Raw genomic sequence first — 17,543 nt, forward strand, 5'->3', positions numbered from 1 at the left:
GGTGTTTGGCTAATTTGCTGGTTCTTAGTAAAGGACTCATTCAGATTCACCTCGGGTTATACAAACTTACAAGTCACAGATGCTGTAAATTCAGTCTCAGTAACATACTGGCTATACTTTTTGTGCTTTTCTTTTCTGCTAATTTGGTTTTGGATTGTGTCAAATGTGAAACATGCAGAACTGAGACAAGTCAAAATAAGAAGAGATGGACCTCAGGTGTTTTTTTTTTTTTTTTTAAGTTCTGCTTTGCTATATTTGGAGTGAGTGACTTAATTCTTGAATAGTTTTCCAATTTATAACTGAACACTACACTGAATACAGATGCTCCATGACTTACAATGGGGTTATCTTCCAGTTAACTAATTGTAAGGTGAAAATATCATAAGTTGAAATTGCATTTAATACACCAAATGTACTGAACATTGTAAGTTAGCCTACTCTACCTTAAACATGTGTAGAATATAAAAATTAGCCTATGGTTAGGAAAAATCATCTAATGTCACTGAAGAACTGTATTCAAAAACTGGTGTTTTAATATAGAGTACTGGTTATTTCCCCTTTCAATGGCTTGCTGACTGGGAGCTGTTGCTGCCACCCAGCATCACAAGAAAGGATGGTACTGCAAATCACAAGTATATCACAAAATTCAAAGTGTAGTTTTTTAACTGCATGCATCTCACTTTTATACCATCGTAAGATAGAAAAAATTGTAAGTCAAACCATTTTAGGTTGAAGACGGTTTGTATTTTAATCATTTAAAATATTTTAAACCACTTTGGAAAAGAGATGAATAATAACTGACTATATTTTCAAAACTTCATATCATATATATCATAGGATGTCTTCCTAAAAGCTGAGTAACCTCATCGGTATTTTTGGCAAGAAAATTGGGCCCAAGGGTAGAAAAACAAAAGGACTCTCATCCTAAATGCTGATCAATATGGTCTGTAACTGGTACTAATAATTTTTTAAATTTATAAATCAAATATATTTTAATATACTCATGAGGAATATAACAATGAAGTTCACAAAAAATGGCAAGTCATTAATTTTCTTGAAAGATATTCATGGGTAGGGCAAAGTTATGGTCATCTGTTTCATGGTGGTGGTGAAATATAACAAATGACTTCTTTCCATAAAGCCTCCCAAAGAGAATAATGCAGGTATTCGTGGCTTCACATTCTAGCAAGACTGTTTATGCAGTGCTTTTCTAGAAATTGGCTGTTTTCCCTTGGATACTTCCATGACACATTACAGATAAATTATTTGTGAGAGGAAATGCTAGTGGTCTTAATTTAAGAACATTTAGCAAGATGCATATGGCATGCTGGATGTGAAACTAAGACAATCTGTGCCTCTGTTTCATAAATTTGCAGTTCTTAGTTTTCATACTTCCTCAAACCATGAAAGAACTGGCCATTCTTAGGAAATCTTTACTTCTTACATGATAGTATTTTGTATTCTTTTTACTTATTTACTCTGCTTAAGGAAATCAGGTTACCATATGAAAATCCTTTTAAGGCAATAGTTAAAATTCTGTAAATTATATCCAAATCTAGTATCAATTCTTTCAGTTTTCCCAAATGCTAGAAAAGTATGCTCTTTTGTATTATAGAGTTTGTATTATAAACAAGTGGGGACAGGATGGATTATTTGACAAATGGTGCTGGAAATATCAATGGTGACCATGATAGGGAAGAAGGATTTCAGAATGTCTGTACTTAACTCTTTGTTAAGCCAAAGGTAGAATTAGATAAATTCGAACATATTTCTTCATATTTAAAAAAAATATTTGGGGCAGGGGTTATAGCTCAGTGGTAGAGCGCTTGCCTAGTATGTATAAGGGGTTTGATTCCCTAGCACTATTAAAAATAATGATTGTTATTATGATTATTTTAATTTTAACAATGATCATGAATTCTTTATAAATTAGAAAGATACAACAAAGCTGTTTCCATTGTAAAAATAACACTATTGGAGAAATTGGTTTTCTCTATGTAAATAAATAAAATTAGATCCTTACCTAATACTCTATTTGCAGGCAAGTAACAGAACAAAAGAAAAAATATAAAGTAAAAATTTCAAACTATTAGAAGAAAATATATAGGTTATTTTCATGACCTTGAGTTAAGAAGAATTTCTTAAGACAGAAAGAACATGAGTCATAAAGAAAAAGATATATATATATACATATATATGTATATATATATATGTATATATATATATGTATGTATATATATGTATATATATATATTTGTTTACAAATTATAAACAATAATAAATTAAAGACCTAACTAAAATGAGGTTAAATAATAGACTGCAAATTAGAAAGTGTATTTAACATCTATAAGAAAGTATTAGCATTCAAGATAAATGAGGTGGAAAATTAATAAGCAAAAACAAATTTAATGGGCAAAAATATAAGCAGAAAAGGAAGACAAAATTACCAAGAAAAATCACAAAATATGCTCAGTCTCACTATAATTAGAGAATACTAATTAAAACAAGATACTACGGTACATCCATCTGTCTACTAAAGTCTGTACTTAACTCTTTGTTAAGCCTAAGATAGAAAACCAAGGTACAAACAAAATCTGCAAATTTATACACTAAAATGTGTTTGCTTTTATAGTGTGATGACTTCAACATCTAGCTTCCTTCAAAGGCACGTTGTCAGTACGTTCTAAACTCTTTATCAAAGTTGTCATAGTTAATCTTATACTTGTTGATTTGTGTGCTTAGAAACAGCTTTCCTTTAAATAGTGTCATGTCCATGTGAAAAGACTAGAGATAGGGGGAAGAAACTTTGCCAAATCCATCAGAGATGAATTACAAATGGTTTAAACCCAAACTTTATCAAAAGCTTTTTGATTAAATCTGAGAAAAAGTAACATACTTAAAAATAAGCACTTGTACTTTTCCAGTGTTACCTGGACTCTTGTGGCTTGGTTCGGGTAATTATACTTGGAGCTAGTTGCCATAGAAGTTGCCATGCTGTTGGTTTTTATTATTTAAGAACTGGGACAGTGGGCTGGGGATGTGACTCAGTGGTAGAGCGCTCACCTAGCACATGCAGGGTTCTTGGATCTATTCTCAGCACCACATACAAAAAATAAAATAAAGGTATTGTGTCCAGCTACGATTAAATCAAAAATAGAAAGAAAAAAAAAAGAACTGGGATGGCTTAAGAGGACAAGAGGCCAAAGTGAGGGTGCAGCCACTCCATTGGGAATTTACTGGAACTTGCCTGGGCAGAGATGGACCTGTAGGGCAACAAATATTCCTCCAGCTTTACTAAAGGAAAATAAACTCTATGTTGATTTATAGCAGTTATCCACTATTTGTCAATATTCTAAAAATCATTGGGGAGTCTATATCATTTAATAAAACTATCTTATCAACCCAAAGATAAGGCAAACAATTTTGTTTTGAGAAAAGTATAGCTTGAGGGCTGGGGATACAGATACAGCTCAGTGGTTGAGTACTTGCCTAGCTAGTGTGAGGCCCTGGGTTCTGTCCTCAAGTACCACCAAGGGGGGAAAAAAGAAGAAAGAAAAGTACAACTTGATTTTTTTTTTCTTTTTTAAATTTCTAGATCAGTTTAAGGATTCCCTGTTTGATGCAAGCATTGTAAGTATTGTGATTAGTTATATTCCCCTGAAAAGCTCGTATTTTTTTTTTTTTTTTTGTAATCTCTTCTCCTTTCTAACAGGCCTAAGACAAATTTAGTCTGGTAAGTGTGAGTCTTGGAAATAAAACATTCAGCAAGTTCTATGTATTAATTACTACCTGCAACACCATTCAAATGCCCTCTGAGTAGTATTTGGTAGACCACTGGAGACAAGATTTACATTCAACACACACTGTCATGTATCAGCATAGTGGCCAACATCCAATTAGGAAAAGTACTTGAGACTTACCAGGAGTTCAACATTGTGGATACGGTCAGGGCCCAGGAACTCATTGTTGCCTGAGATATATGAGTCTTGGCAGACTTAGTGCCTGGGCAGTAAAATCCGCATCGAGTTTTACTGTTACTCCAGCCGTCCTCTTCCCATTGACAGGCATCTGATCCTCATTTTCACCTTATGCAATCTCCAAGGCCCATCAAATGTTAGGCAGGAAATAGTTGAACCTCGCTATTCCTTACCCTGGACTTGGTGCTGTGTCCATAGTAGGGAACATGGCCTGACACCCTAAGACCTCTCCAGCTTTACTTGTTACCCCATCCCTTAAACCCTGTGCCCCTAACTCTCCGGTACACACACACACACACACACACACACACACACACACACACGCTTACATGTACTCCATGCTCTTGGGTCATGCTACCCTGCTTATTATAGCTAGTCATGTACTTTTAAGCCCCTTTTTTCTTCTGCTCTCTGCCTGGAATGCATCATTTTCAGTAAAAATGGTTCGCTGGTACAAGGAAATGACATTAGTAAGAAAGGATGTGATAGGGTTTTTGATCACTCATGTTTCTTAGAACATCATTACCTCTTTCTGTATTCTATGCAAGTTGTGATTCCAGTGGAAAGTGTGACCTGTCTGGGCTGTTCCTGCTTACTCAGTTGTAGAAGTGAGGTACCAACCTCTTCCTCCCACTTTATATTTACATCATTGAAATTCTACCACAACCTTCTGAGAGGAACTGTTATCCCCATTCTACAGGTGAGGAAACTGGATTAGGAAAGACTAAAACAGCATGCCCGAAGTCACCCGTCAGGAAATTGGGAAGCTAAGATTCAAACTAAAGATTCTCAGATTAAAAAGCCTATGCTCTTAATCATTTTCTTATGACCCTGGTCTTTTAGTTTGGCTTTCTCTTATTCGTTTTGTCTGAGTCCACATGTTATTTTATGTTTAGAACCAAGGTCTTCCTAAGAATGGGACTCTGCCATGTTCCAGCAGCTCATTCTCCGAGAATGAACAGCTTTTCTGACCTGATGGCATATCTGAGTCCAGCTTCCTTCTGACAATGTGCTCCATCACTGCCTGGTTATCCAAATATAACCGCAATTCACCATCACTGTACTCTTCTGCCTGATATAGTACCAGATTCCTGAAGCCAACTGCTTATATAAACTATAAGTTTTGCTACCTACTGCCTTGGAGCCCAATTTTCTTTCAGAAGCAGCAACTAAGTCTGAGCTCTCAGTAGTAACTCCAGCCTAGTGAGTAAGTCAGTTTATAAGTCCTGCCCTTCCTAATCCTCTCCACTGAATACTATTTAACCACATTTAAGTCTAGCTCCTTCTTGAGGCTCTTGAGCAAGACAACCTCAGCAGATTAAATCAACATGACTGTGACTCAAGCCTTCTCTTTGTTCACTAGTGTCTTAAGTTGGGTTTTCCCAAAAGTTAACTTTGAGACAAGAATCTGAGTCCAAGTAGTTTATTTTGGAGGTGAAGTGTTATTGAGTGATTCCCCCTGTGTGTACATGGAGCTCAGTGCCATTGAATGACAACATGAAACACACTCTAGTCTTTCCATGCAAGGAAGACAAGAAAGCTTGGAGGCTTTCCTGTGGTCATTGACTGAGGGCTGCACCTGCACTTTATGCTAAAATTCTAAAGTGCAGAGTCATGGGTGGTTATGGTAGGTTGCCCTGACATATACTACTTATAGGCAGAGCACAGGTAGCATCTGCTATGATATGCATCAAAGCTGTTTTCTTAGTGATTGGAAAGTTTCAGGAGGAAGTACTTAGTATCAGCAATGGACTCCTATTAGGTTTCTCACATTTGACTTAAAAATTGCATTATCAGAGGCCTATACAAGACTGCTTTGGCAGCCCTCCCATCCTATCTCCAGTTACATTCCGAATTCTCAGAGATCTTTCCTGTATTTTTTTGCTTTTACCAACTCTGAAAATACAGTTTGTCATACACTATTTAGTTAGCCTTTTCCCATCTGAAAGGGCCTGAACTACATGCTATGAAAGAACATTAAGTATAAGATACTCTCTTTGAGCTTGAGAAATATGTAGTCTAGTTGGGCAATTGCATTATGTATCATTATTCTTTTCATGCAGAATATGAGATAAGAACTAAAGCTTCTCAAGAGACTTTCCAGCTAGAAAACTTGTAATAACAGAAATTAAGATGGTTTGAGACTAGATTAAAATGCTAGAATCATAGAATTAGCTACCTCTGCAGAGCTACAACAGATGGCACTATTTTTGACATTGTTCTATAGTGATATATCTGACTCCAGCTTTACTATCAATTCCTTAAAAACAGGGATGATTTCTGCATGAGTTATCTATTGTTGCATAATGAATTACTCAAAACATACCATCTTAAAACAAGATACATGTGTTACCTTAGTTTATGTGTGTAAGGGATCTAATCTCAGCTTAACGCTCTGTCTTACTGGAATGCCCAGCTGGGGAAGAATCTTCTTCAAAACTCACATGGGTGTTAACAGGATTCAGTTCCTCTCAGACTGGTGAGCTGAGGATATCAGTTACTGGATTGTGGTTGGATAGCAGTCACCCTCAATTTCCTGCTTCTCTATCACAGCAGTTTGGTTTACCAAAGTATGTAAGCCAGAAGGGCAATAGGGACTGTTTTCAAACCTAATCATGGACATGATATCCCAACCCCTTTGCCATATTTCATTGTTTAGGAGCAAGTCCCAGGTCTAGTCTACACACTAGATGAGGAGGTTACTTATATAAGTTTACTTTCATGAACACAAGGAAGTGGGGATAATTGGAAGCCATATTAGAAGTCTGCCCACTCTAACACCTGGTTATAGCAGATTCTTAATGGTGTTTGTTAGTTTAAATTTTTGTCTTCCTACAACAACAGGAAGAGTTGAAAATTGCACTATAGCAATATGAACATCAGATTTCAGAGTGGGCAAAGCAATATAGTAGGAGAATTTGGAGTTGCAAATTCCATTCTTTCTAGTGAACAGATCCACTTAAGAACTCTGACATGTACTAATAGCTAGACTGCCAGTTCCTTGAAGGCAAGACTTTATCATGACATCTTTAAAACTTAGTGTGTCCGTCCCTGAAATATGAAAGGAATTTGGAAAATATTAAATGGGTTGAGAAATTGAAGAGGATGATAAAATCTGTTCCTTTTAGGATAACCTCTCAGGATACACATTTAATAAAATGTGGAATTTAGAATGCAGTCATGGAAAGGGAAAATTCACTATTGCAGGAATACCAAATGAGTATGAAATGAATGTCAACAAGGCTTTCCCCATGATGGCTCTGGATATATTCATTTTTCAATAATGCTTTTCAAAATGCTAAACAGAGAAAATCTGTTTTGTGAAAAAATAGAAGCTGTATCTAGTCAAAACTGCACTTGCCATGACAGTCAAAAGGAGTCTTCACAACTGAGGCTTCAGGCAAATAGGATTCAAAATCTAGATTTATCTAGAGGTTGTTAGAAAGGATTTAGGTACTAGATGTACTCTGGGTAATTGTACCCCAAAGAGATTTGGAGTTGCAGTTCAGTAGAAGAGTGAATCTATAGGAAAATCTGTGCAAATCCTTCTCTACATAAGGAAAACTACAAATTTTTGAAAGCCCTTAGATGTCTGGAACTGCAATGGGTTTTAAGAATGTATTAAGTAGTCCAGCACAAGGCCCTGGGTTGGAACACCAGCAGAAAAACAACAACAAAAACAACTCTGTTAATTGTTTTATTATTTACCTAAGAAGAAATGCTGATTAGAAAAGTAAATTCATTCATCTGTTGTTTCCTTCCTCTTCCTTTCTTCTCTTTTTTCTTCTTTCCCTCCCAGCCCCCCTCCTCCCCCTTCTCCCTCTTTTTGGCAGTGATGGGATTAAACCTAGGGCCTTGTACATGATAGGCAAGCATTCTACCACTGAGCTATATCTCTAGCTCCCTTTTCATCTTTCTTTCAATACACATATGTCTGATTCACTGGGAAATGCCATAAAAATGTCAAAGCTTTTTTGAGCTGTTTTCTTATTTTTAGGCCAAATCAACATTTAAAAATGTATCCTACTTATAAAATCAGATTGAACTTCAATTGGAGTAGATATTTTTAATAGATATTTTCACATTTTTTCATGATTCTTCTTACTTAGATATATAATGACATTTGTAGCTAAAGATTAAGACCTTTAGTTTAACTTCCATAAACATATTTATCAAGCAATGCTAACCTTTACCCCTTTCATTCCTTGTGTCTCATAGTATATTCTTACGTGGTTGCAAAAACTGAAACTGGCCTGCTGTTTGCATCCTTCTGCAAGCATGGTCCCCGATAAGGGCCGACTTTCTTTTCTTTGATGAATTTCTCTATCGTCCTCTGTCTCAAGGAGATTTCCTGATTCTACACATGAGAGATATTTATGGAAAATCACAAACATTACTGGTCAATTTGGCCTTCTTACTGTTTTGGGTGATTTAAAGCATGCATCTTAATGCTAGCATCCCTTCAGTATTGATAGATGAGTAGGAGTCAGATTGTACACTTCATAAGTATGATGGGGGGGGGAGGGGGTTCCAAGAACTATGAATTCTGAAAAACAAATCCCTTAAGTAAATAATGTAAAATGATAGTTTATTTTAAGCCCTTTGAAAGGTTGAAAAATGATGCAAAAGGAAAGAGCTCATCTGTTCTTAGTCAGCTTTTGACCTTTGACTATATAAATACAAGAACCACACGAGCTAGAGCTAGGCAACATAGCCTAAAATTTCTGCTATCCAGATTAACAAAAGAAACCTTCCCATTGGTTTTACAGAGATATACAAATGCCATTACATAGAACATTACATTCAATCATTTATGAAGAAGGAAGTTGTTAAGTTCCTGGCAATCTCAGACATTTTTTTTTCTTTTCTCTTTAGTCCTCCCAAATTCCTTCACTCTCCTTCTTTCCTTTCTTCTTCTACTTGTAGATTAAGGAGATTGGACCAGATGTGTTCTGTTCTATTCTGATACAAGGCTGATACCTGTACCCATCCAACAGGCCATGTCATAATCCATACAACTATGCCTGTCCTTCCACTTCCCTGATACCACAACCTCTTCTTATCTGGCTTAGAGATCCTATCCCACATCATCTTGACACCAATACACAGTAGTGTGCTAGTTCTTTGCCAAAAGCATTTTGCTTTTATTAAGGATGATGAAGGTTGCTTTTGCCCCCTTGACCTATTTATGCCCAATCACACTCTGTGAAAGCTAGTCTCTCAGTAAGACTTTGGCATTACTTTCTGTAAGTTTTCAATTCACTTTGCATATAACTCTGTATTATTTTCCTGTAAGGTTTTCCTAAGAAGGGCTATGGTCTTCTGCCTTTGTATCACCAGTGTTCTAGTACCCAGAACACAAAAGGGGCTAAAAATATATTTGTGTACTAAATGAATAAGTTTTTTTTTCCTGGCAAATTTCACTTTGTTTTGATCACTCTTTTATTATATCACTTATGCTGTTTATATTACACCTCACAAGTATATGCAGCAAATGAACTACTGTGATTCAATATAATTTTCCTAGTCAAAAAATTTTATACATGCAAGGAGAATTGTCTACTTAAAGAAATTTTATCTGAACCTTTTTGTAACAGGGCAAGGAAGACATGAATTCAAATACAGGGATTTTAATATGCAGGATTGGGAGGGGGAGGGGGAATCCAAAGCTGTTTCCTCTGCATAGACTAAAAGCTTCCCAAAGAGCCTAAGAACTGGCCCATTTTCATATGCTCACCACACTCATGGATACTCTAAACTAAAACCTGAAAGAAAGTTAATAGCAGTAAAAAAAAAAAAAAAAAAGAAAAAAAAGTTCTCATTTATTAAAAAGAAATGGGTATAAAAGATTAATTTTTTTCCTTTTCCTTTGTTAGATTATTTCTCAAAGTGAACACACCTTTATTTTCTCTAGCAACACAAACACTGATTGTAAGACAACACACATTAAATATTGATCTTCATTGTTATTCTAAAATCTGCAGGTAAATATATTTCCTTGTAGAGATGTACTGTAAATTTATTTAATGGATTCTCTATTGATAGTAGTTTCCATGGTAGTAGTTTCCAAAAATAAAAACAATGGGGCCAATGGACCCAGGCTTCCAAGATTTTGAATAACATTGTAATAAACATTTTTATACACTTTTCCAGTTATTTCCTTAGCATAAATTCTTGTTAAGAAATTGAATGTACATTGCGAAATTACGATCTTCAGAGGCTGATCTACTCCCATTGCTGGGTGAGAGTATGTTACCCACACATTAATAATACCAGTTATTAGCAATCTCAAATTTTTTCCAAGCTATTAGGCATAAACAGTGTTCCCTGTTATTTACTTACGGCAATAGTTTGGATCTTGAATGTTCCTCAAAGACTCATGTGTTAAAGGCTTAGTCCCCAGCTTGGGGCTATTGAGAGGTGGTATACATTGAGAGGTGATGGACATTGAGAGGTGGTGAACATTAAGAGATGGAGCCTAGTGGGAGGTTTCCAGGTCACTGGGAGCATGTTCTTGAAGGGAGTAATAGGGCTCCAGTCCCTATTCTCCCTGTCTCTGTTCCTTGGCCACCATTAGGTGTGCAGCTTTGCTCACCATGTGCTCCCTGCCATGATGTACTACCTCATCCAAAAACAATGGGGCCAGCCGAGTGAGGTGGTGCATGCTTGTAATCCCAGAGACTCGGGAGGCTGAGACAGGAGGATGGAGTTCAAAGCCAGCCTCAGCAAAAGTGAGGCACTAAGCAACTCGGTGAGACTCTGTCTCCAAACAGATACAAAAATAGGGCTGGGGATGTGGCTCAGTGGCTGAGTGTCCCTGGATTTAATTCCTGGTACCCACCTCCAAAAAGAGTGAACCTAAAAAAATAAAAACAATGGGGCCAATGAACCACGTTGGAACTGTAAGCCAAAAATAAAACTTTTCTCTCTATAAGCTGATTATTTCAGGTTTTTTGTTACAGTAACAGGAAGCTGACTAACAATTACTTAGGTAGGGAAGGATTGATCAAATTATGACAGAAAAATCTCACATTACCCATGGAAGCCAAAAAGATTCAGTGCTATGTTGGGGGAATAATAAGTGACATGAAACTAATAATGGCTTCAATGATATTCTGCTTATTTTTTTTAAACAGTCTGTTCTTGAAGTCTATATAGTTATGTTATGGCTGTTATGAATTTTTACTTCCTCTTTGGTCCCACATATCCATGATGATTCACTTGACAAGAATTTGGAAAGGTCATGAAACAACAATTTAGTTTACCATTGTGACCAGATCGATCTATTTTGCAATTCAAATTTCCTGTTGGAAATACTTTTTTTTTTAAATTTCTCTAAAGCTCACTCTTACTTATCAAACAGTAATCTTATCCCTTTTCCCCTTTCTATGGAGTTTTGACTTTCTAACTATCAGCTCTTGGTACTTCTTTCTGAAAAGCAGGACTGGACCTGTCTCTTATTCATGGAAAGTCCAGTGAGGTACACAGGCCAGTATTGTAATGTGCAGGCATGCTGAGAGGCAGAGTGCATGATCTGCCTGTGGCTGCTTTAATAAGTAGGATGTGACTTAGGAGATGATTATAATTTAAGATACTTGACTCAAATGTTCCATAGATGGAGCAGCTCACATCGGAAAGAAATGAAGCATTTTTGAACCATTACTGTGTGACAGGCTACATGTTAACCATTTTCTATAAACTGAATGATTTAATGCTCTGATTATATTTTCAGAAAATGAGAACCAAAGCTTCACAGAATCCAGTAAATGATGAGGTCAGAATTCAAATCTAAGTCTATCTTATAACAAAGCTCATCGTTTTCATTATACCATGTCCTCAATAGGGCCTGTGTGTGTGTGATGGTTTAACTGGAGAAGAAATCATGGGAAGGAGAAAGCTGAAGTTCCCATGTTTGATTATCCCATAGACATTCTTCTAGCTCACACATTCTTTTTTTTTTTTTTTTTTGGTACCAGGGATTGAACTTGGGGGCATCTGACCACTGAGCCACATCTCCAGCCCCATTTTGTATTTTATTTAGAGACAGGGTCTCACTCGGTTCCTTAGTGCCTTGCTGAGGCTGGATTTGAACTTGTGATCCTCCTGCCACAGCCTCCAGAGTCACTGGGATTACAGGTGTGTGCCACTGCATCTGGGAACACATTCTTTATTTAAAGGGTTGATTACTCTAGTTATGGCCAATTTTCCTATAGTAGTAGCACTTAGAATAGTAGAATATACCTAACTTGCCAGACATACTGTTCATTATGTGTATATAATCTATCAAACCCACAGAATTAGGTTACTATTTTTTTTTTTTTCCTTTAGGGCTGGGTATTGAATCCAGAGCTTCAAGCATGCTAGGCACACATCCTACCACAGAGCTGCATCCCCAGCCTAGGCTACTTTCATTTGAAATCATTGCCATCTATGTTGGTCTGTGCCCAGAGACAATGACTTAGAAAGTGGGAGGAAGAATAGAGATTTTTCAAACAGCCCCCACAATTTTAACCTAAGGACTCCAGAAAGAATAGTTGATTGCACATTGGGTTACTTTATAAGTGGAATGGCTCTGGAAACCAACTTACATTTCTGGGTGTGAGAGACATTAATCCTGACACTTTAACTTGAGAATTATTTGGACTAAGGATAGGTCAAAGTCATGCAGGACAAGCTTTGAGGCCCTGGATTTGATCTTGATCCCCAGGACTTAAAAAAAAAAAAAAAAAAAAGAAGGAAAGGAAGAAAGAAAAGGAAGAAAGAAAGAATATTGCTGCTGATTTAGAAAAGGCAAACTAATATAAAGGACAAATATAAAAGAGTACAAAGAAATGGGAACCAAGGCATTCAGTATCACTGGCTGGCAGCCCTCTGTGTCTTGAATTCTATAATTCATAGAGGATGCAGTGGAATATCTTAAACAGTTTTTAAACTCAGGAAGGTTAAACTTTTAAAATTCCTGTGCTGCTGTTAAAGTTCCAGATACTATTTACAAATTTATTATAGGAAAAAAAAAATGGCCAAAAGGAAGGGGGCAGGTACAGGATGTGACACAGAAGAAAAGAAGGCAGTGAAGGGAAAAATCAGGAGGCAGTAAGTGCTTGGTAAACTCTCCACAGTAGGAAACAGTGCTGTGAGTATACTGTCACTGAATAAATACTTGTTGGAATTTCCAGAGATGACCTAACAAACATTAAGAAGGAAATGGCTTTTTAAAAGCAGTATTATGGAACATTTCTGATACAGAAAATTTCGGGGAACAGTAATGAGATGTAGTGTGAGGCTCTAAAGGCCATCCCTAACGACCAATCTTAATTTTTACCTCCCACGCCCCATTACCAGGAAGCAAATTACAGACAGCACATCATTTCACCCCCAAATACTTCGTTACATATCTCTGAAGCAACGAAATGGAAACCAAAACATTTCTATCTTACTTCTGTGTATGGAATGTCATAATTTGTAAAAATAAAACTTACAACTTTTTCTTTTTAAAGTAATTCCAAGACAAGAGGAGGCAGTTAATCCTCACAAGAATTTCCCGGGTGGGGGGGGAAGCTCACCCCATAAATCCCGCTTGGCGGCGTTTTATTCCCCCAGGAGCCCAGGGAGCAGCTCAGGGACGCTTCCTTTCAAGGCAGGACCCCAGCCTGACCCGAAGGACCCAGCCATTTAGGGCCTTGGCTGGTTCCCTTCCCCGCCCCGCCCGGTGGGCCCAGCAGTCTCCACGCGCCTCTGTAGGCCACCGCCCCTCGGCGTAGAGAGCGGCGCGCCGCCCGGGACGCCAGGCCTGAGCTCGGGTGCGCGCACGCTGTGCGTCTCGGGCTCGCTCGGAGTATCGCTTGGCGCGGCCGGGGAAAGGCGAATAGTTTAGTCCGCCATGTTCTTCTCCTTGGTGTTCCGGGCCCGGGCGGCAGGCCTCACCGCCCCGTGGGTAAGGAGGCTCGGGATAAGCCCGGGCACTGCCGCCACCCTTCTCCCACTTATTGTGCCTCCCCTAGTTTGGGGCACAGGAGGACCTTGGGCTCTGGACCGATCAGCAGGCGGCGGCAAGGACACTGCGGCCTTGGCCCTGTCCGGAGCGTTTGCAGCTTCACACAGAGTGAAGAAGCCCGAGGGAGGGTCGGCAACAGTAGCTGCCGCGGGTGCGTGGCTTCCCCCTCCAAACTGGGAAGTGTACGCCTAATTTGGTCAGAGTACAGGAGGGCAGGGCTACCGATGGATTTTGTTGGTTTGCTTTAGTGCGGAACCTAGGCCTGCCCTCGGCTGGTCGGGCCGTATCCAAGACCTCCGGATCTCAGGAAAGAGGCACGTTACACATAAAGTCTATCGATGGCGTTACTGTGGGGTTACAGCATACCGGAGAAAACTCTGGCTCGTTTGGTGAAGGTTGAGTTTCTTTAGGTCTAGATAAGGGTGACTGCAGTTGTGCTTCGATATTGGAAATGCTCAATAAATAATCGTTATCAATCTAAGTGCGGAAAAAAAAAAGCTGTCACAAACAACTGCACCCAATTAAAAAATGTAGAATTTCGGTGGTCTTTGAGGTTCAAGTACATATAGGTTGAATTGCAAAGAAGCACTCAAGTTAGTTAATGCAGATTCCAGAAATGATGATTATAATAGCAGATCATTTACTGGGGGGGGGGGGAGCCTAATTTGCCTTTGGTCAGTTTTTTTTTTTTTTTTGCTAGAAATGAAGAAGAAAGATTGAGCCAGTTTTCAGCAAAAGAGAGGCAGATAACGTATATTAATTCACGACTGTAGAGTTAGATAAGAATTTGGATGGTATCTTCAATGCCTTTTGTAGCTATATGGCCTTGGGCTGTTAATGTTTCCTTAGAGGTAAAATGGGAATATTTCCATTTATATCTTTCAGTTAATATTTGAGTAGGTCATGTTCTGCTGGGTGCAGGTTACTGTGTATAATAGTATTGATACATTTGGTTACTATTTTATGTGTTTGCCAAATGCAGTATTAGGCATCTACATTTTACATCTCATCTTTGGGATCCTACTGTTTTTTTTCCCTTATTACATATTATAAACGGACTTAATCTGTTATTGTGGAATTGATAATGTAAATATGATACAGTTAAAAAAAACCAACAATGTTAGAAATCTGAATAGGGCCATCCAATTTAGTTTGAAGGTGGGATAAGATTTTTCCTGGAGGTAATATTAACAGAGTGGGGAAAAGTCAGGAGGTAATCTAGGTGGACAGGGCAGCATGAAAAAAGACTTATTGATGTTGGCAAGAGAAAGGTTGGTATGTATGAGCAGCCAACTCTACTGTTGCTGTTAAGGCTAGTTTTCTAATAAAATGAGAGAGGGTCATTGGCCAGACCTTGGAGCTCCTTGCATTCTGCTATTCTAAATCCGATTTTATGTTGGAGGTAGGGAGGAGTCAGTGAAAGGTTTTAGAATAGAGGGATATAGTCAGGTTTCGGTTTTGGATAGGTCACTGGATGGGACTGAGGGTGGAATGGGTTTGACTGGAGAAAGAAACAGGGAGGCTACATCTATAAGAGGCTTGCAGAACCCTAGATGAAAGATGAGGATCAGACCTTGTCTGCTATTAGGAAAACAGAAATAAGAATACCCATTGATTTCTTTTATTTTGAGGCAACTGGGATTAGAGATGTAAAAAGGGTTAGAGATTTTTAACATTGAAAAAAAGGGACTTTGGATATTTTTTCATGTTTTATGTTAGTGTTTGGAGTTTTTAATTTTTACAAATAATACCTCATATTTAGTTTGTGTTCAATAAATATTTTTTGACAAGTTTAATTTTTTATTATGCAATAATATATTGCTGGAAAAACAGAATATTGGGAGTAGCAAATAGAATAAGCTAAAAAAATATAAACCACCCTATAGTCTCATCAACCTGAAAATTACCACTGTTAACATTTTGATGTCTGCAATTTCAGACTTTATAATTTTTTTATATACAAAATCAAAAGGTACTAGTCATGTGGTTTTTCCTCATAATTTTGATTAACTTATCAGCTGACATTACTGTCATTTTAATGCTGTGTATTATTTTATCATGAGGAGATTCTATAACTTTACATAGCCAGGCTATTTAAACTTTTTACAGATAGTAAAGAATGAACTTAGCTTCTTAAGAGAAATCTTGACCATTTACATTTTCAAAAAAATTTACTATCATTATTTCTGCCATGTTAGCCAGCCACTAATCTGTTCAGCTAAAAGTTTCTCAGCTAATAGTTGCCTAAAAAAATGCCTATGGCTAGGGAGTGTAGTTCAGTATTGGAGCTCTTGCCTACAAGCCAGAGTCCCATCACTGCACACTGGCACACATACCCCTACCCACTCAAACCCAGAATTTAATACCAATCTGTTTGAGCTTCATTTTTTTTTCTCTGTTAAGGTGAATTAACACCACAATGGAAGATTGTAAGAATTGACTAAAAATTATAGTGTGATATTTTATAGCAATAGACATGACACAGACTTATTCCTCTCTTTCCTTTAATAATTACATGTCAGTTTTTGTAATGTTGACACCACTTCAAACTCAGAACTATTTCATTCTGGAACTACTACTTTTGGTTTGGTAGTGAGAGAGTTATGGTGGCATTTTCAAATATTGTGCTTTTTCATTCATTGAGGATATTTTTCTTTATGTCTGTAATGATGGTTATTGCTACTTTTGAAATTGTTGTCTGATAATTGTTCTTTTTCCTTTGAAAATAGGTTGTGTTCCCCTTCCCCAATCATATTGAATAATCTTGAACATTGTGAAAAATGTAGAGGCTCTAGGTGCTGTTTTTTTCTTTCAAAGACTGTCTTTTGTTGTTGCTATTTATTTCCTTGTGGTGAGCAGTAGATGAAATATTGACTCAGTTCTCTTAGTTGGGCTGTTTGAAGTTTGTTGCATGCACAGGGCTCAGTCAGAGATAAGTACAGTTATATGTGGTGCTTCCCTATTTTGGTACTTCATTTTCTGAAGTTTCCCACTTGCTCAGACTCTCCTTTGGTCCTTCAAACCAGTTAAACTGAATGTTTTCTCTTGGTTTGAGCTGTCCAGCAGTTGTGGCAAACTAGGGGCTTTGTCTTCAGGCTAAAAGATGTAAAGAAAAAAACAAAAACAAATCTTACTGGCTTTTGCTTCTTCTGAATATAGACTCCCTGCTCTGTGTGTGTGTGTGTCTATCTTTGGTTGTTCTCCAGTACCTTCAGAAGTTGTTTTCTTTTTTTTAAAAAACATTTTGCTCAGTGTTTGTAAGTCTATAGTTGTTACCAGTGGTTTGGCTTAATATATCTACTTGGTTATGCTAGAAGTATGCCACCTTCCATGATAATGTTTTCATTAAAATTTTTTTTAAAAAGTTTTTTTAGTTGGACCCAATAATTTTATTTATTTATTTTTTATGTGGTGCTGAGGATTGAACCTAGTGCCTTACACATGCTAGGCAAGTGCTCCACCACTGAGCCACAACCGCAGCCTCTTTCTTTTTTAATTTTTAAGTTGTGTGGAATGAAATGTTTTCCCAATTGCATTAGAGATTCTTAACCCTAATTTTGTATTATACCAAG

At 37.5% G+C, this 17,543-nt stretch overlaps 1 protein-coding gene across 1 annotated transcript in view; it reads left to right on the top strand.

Moving 5' to 3' along the window:
- The first annotated feature begins 13,749 nt into the window (after positions 1–13,749).
- The window catches only part of Ndufv2 (NADH:ubiquinone oxidoreductase core subunit V2), a 29,432-nt gene continuing 25,638 nt past the window's right edge, over positions 13,750–17,543 (top strand). Inside the window, exon 1 of the mRNA XM_026412205.1 lies at positions 13,750–13,911. Coding sequence (XP_026267990.1) covers positions 13,858–13,911 — 54 coding nt within the window. The 5' untranslated portion in view covers positions 13,750–13,857. The remainder of the gene's footprint in view (positions 13,912–17,543) is intronic.

This window comes from Urocitellus parryii, chromosome 13, assembly GCF_045843805.1.
Source record: "Urocitellus parryii isolate mUroPar1 chromosome 13, mUroPar1.hap1, whole genome shotgun sequence".
Lineage (NCBI taxonomy): Eukaryota > Metazoa > Chordata > Mammalia > Rodentia > Sciuridae > Urocitellus > Urocitellus parryii.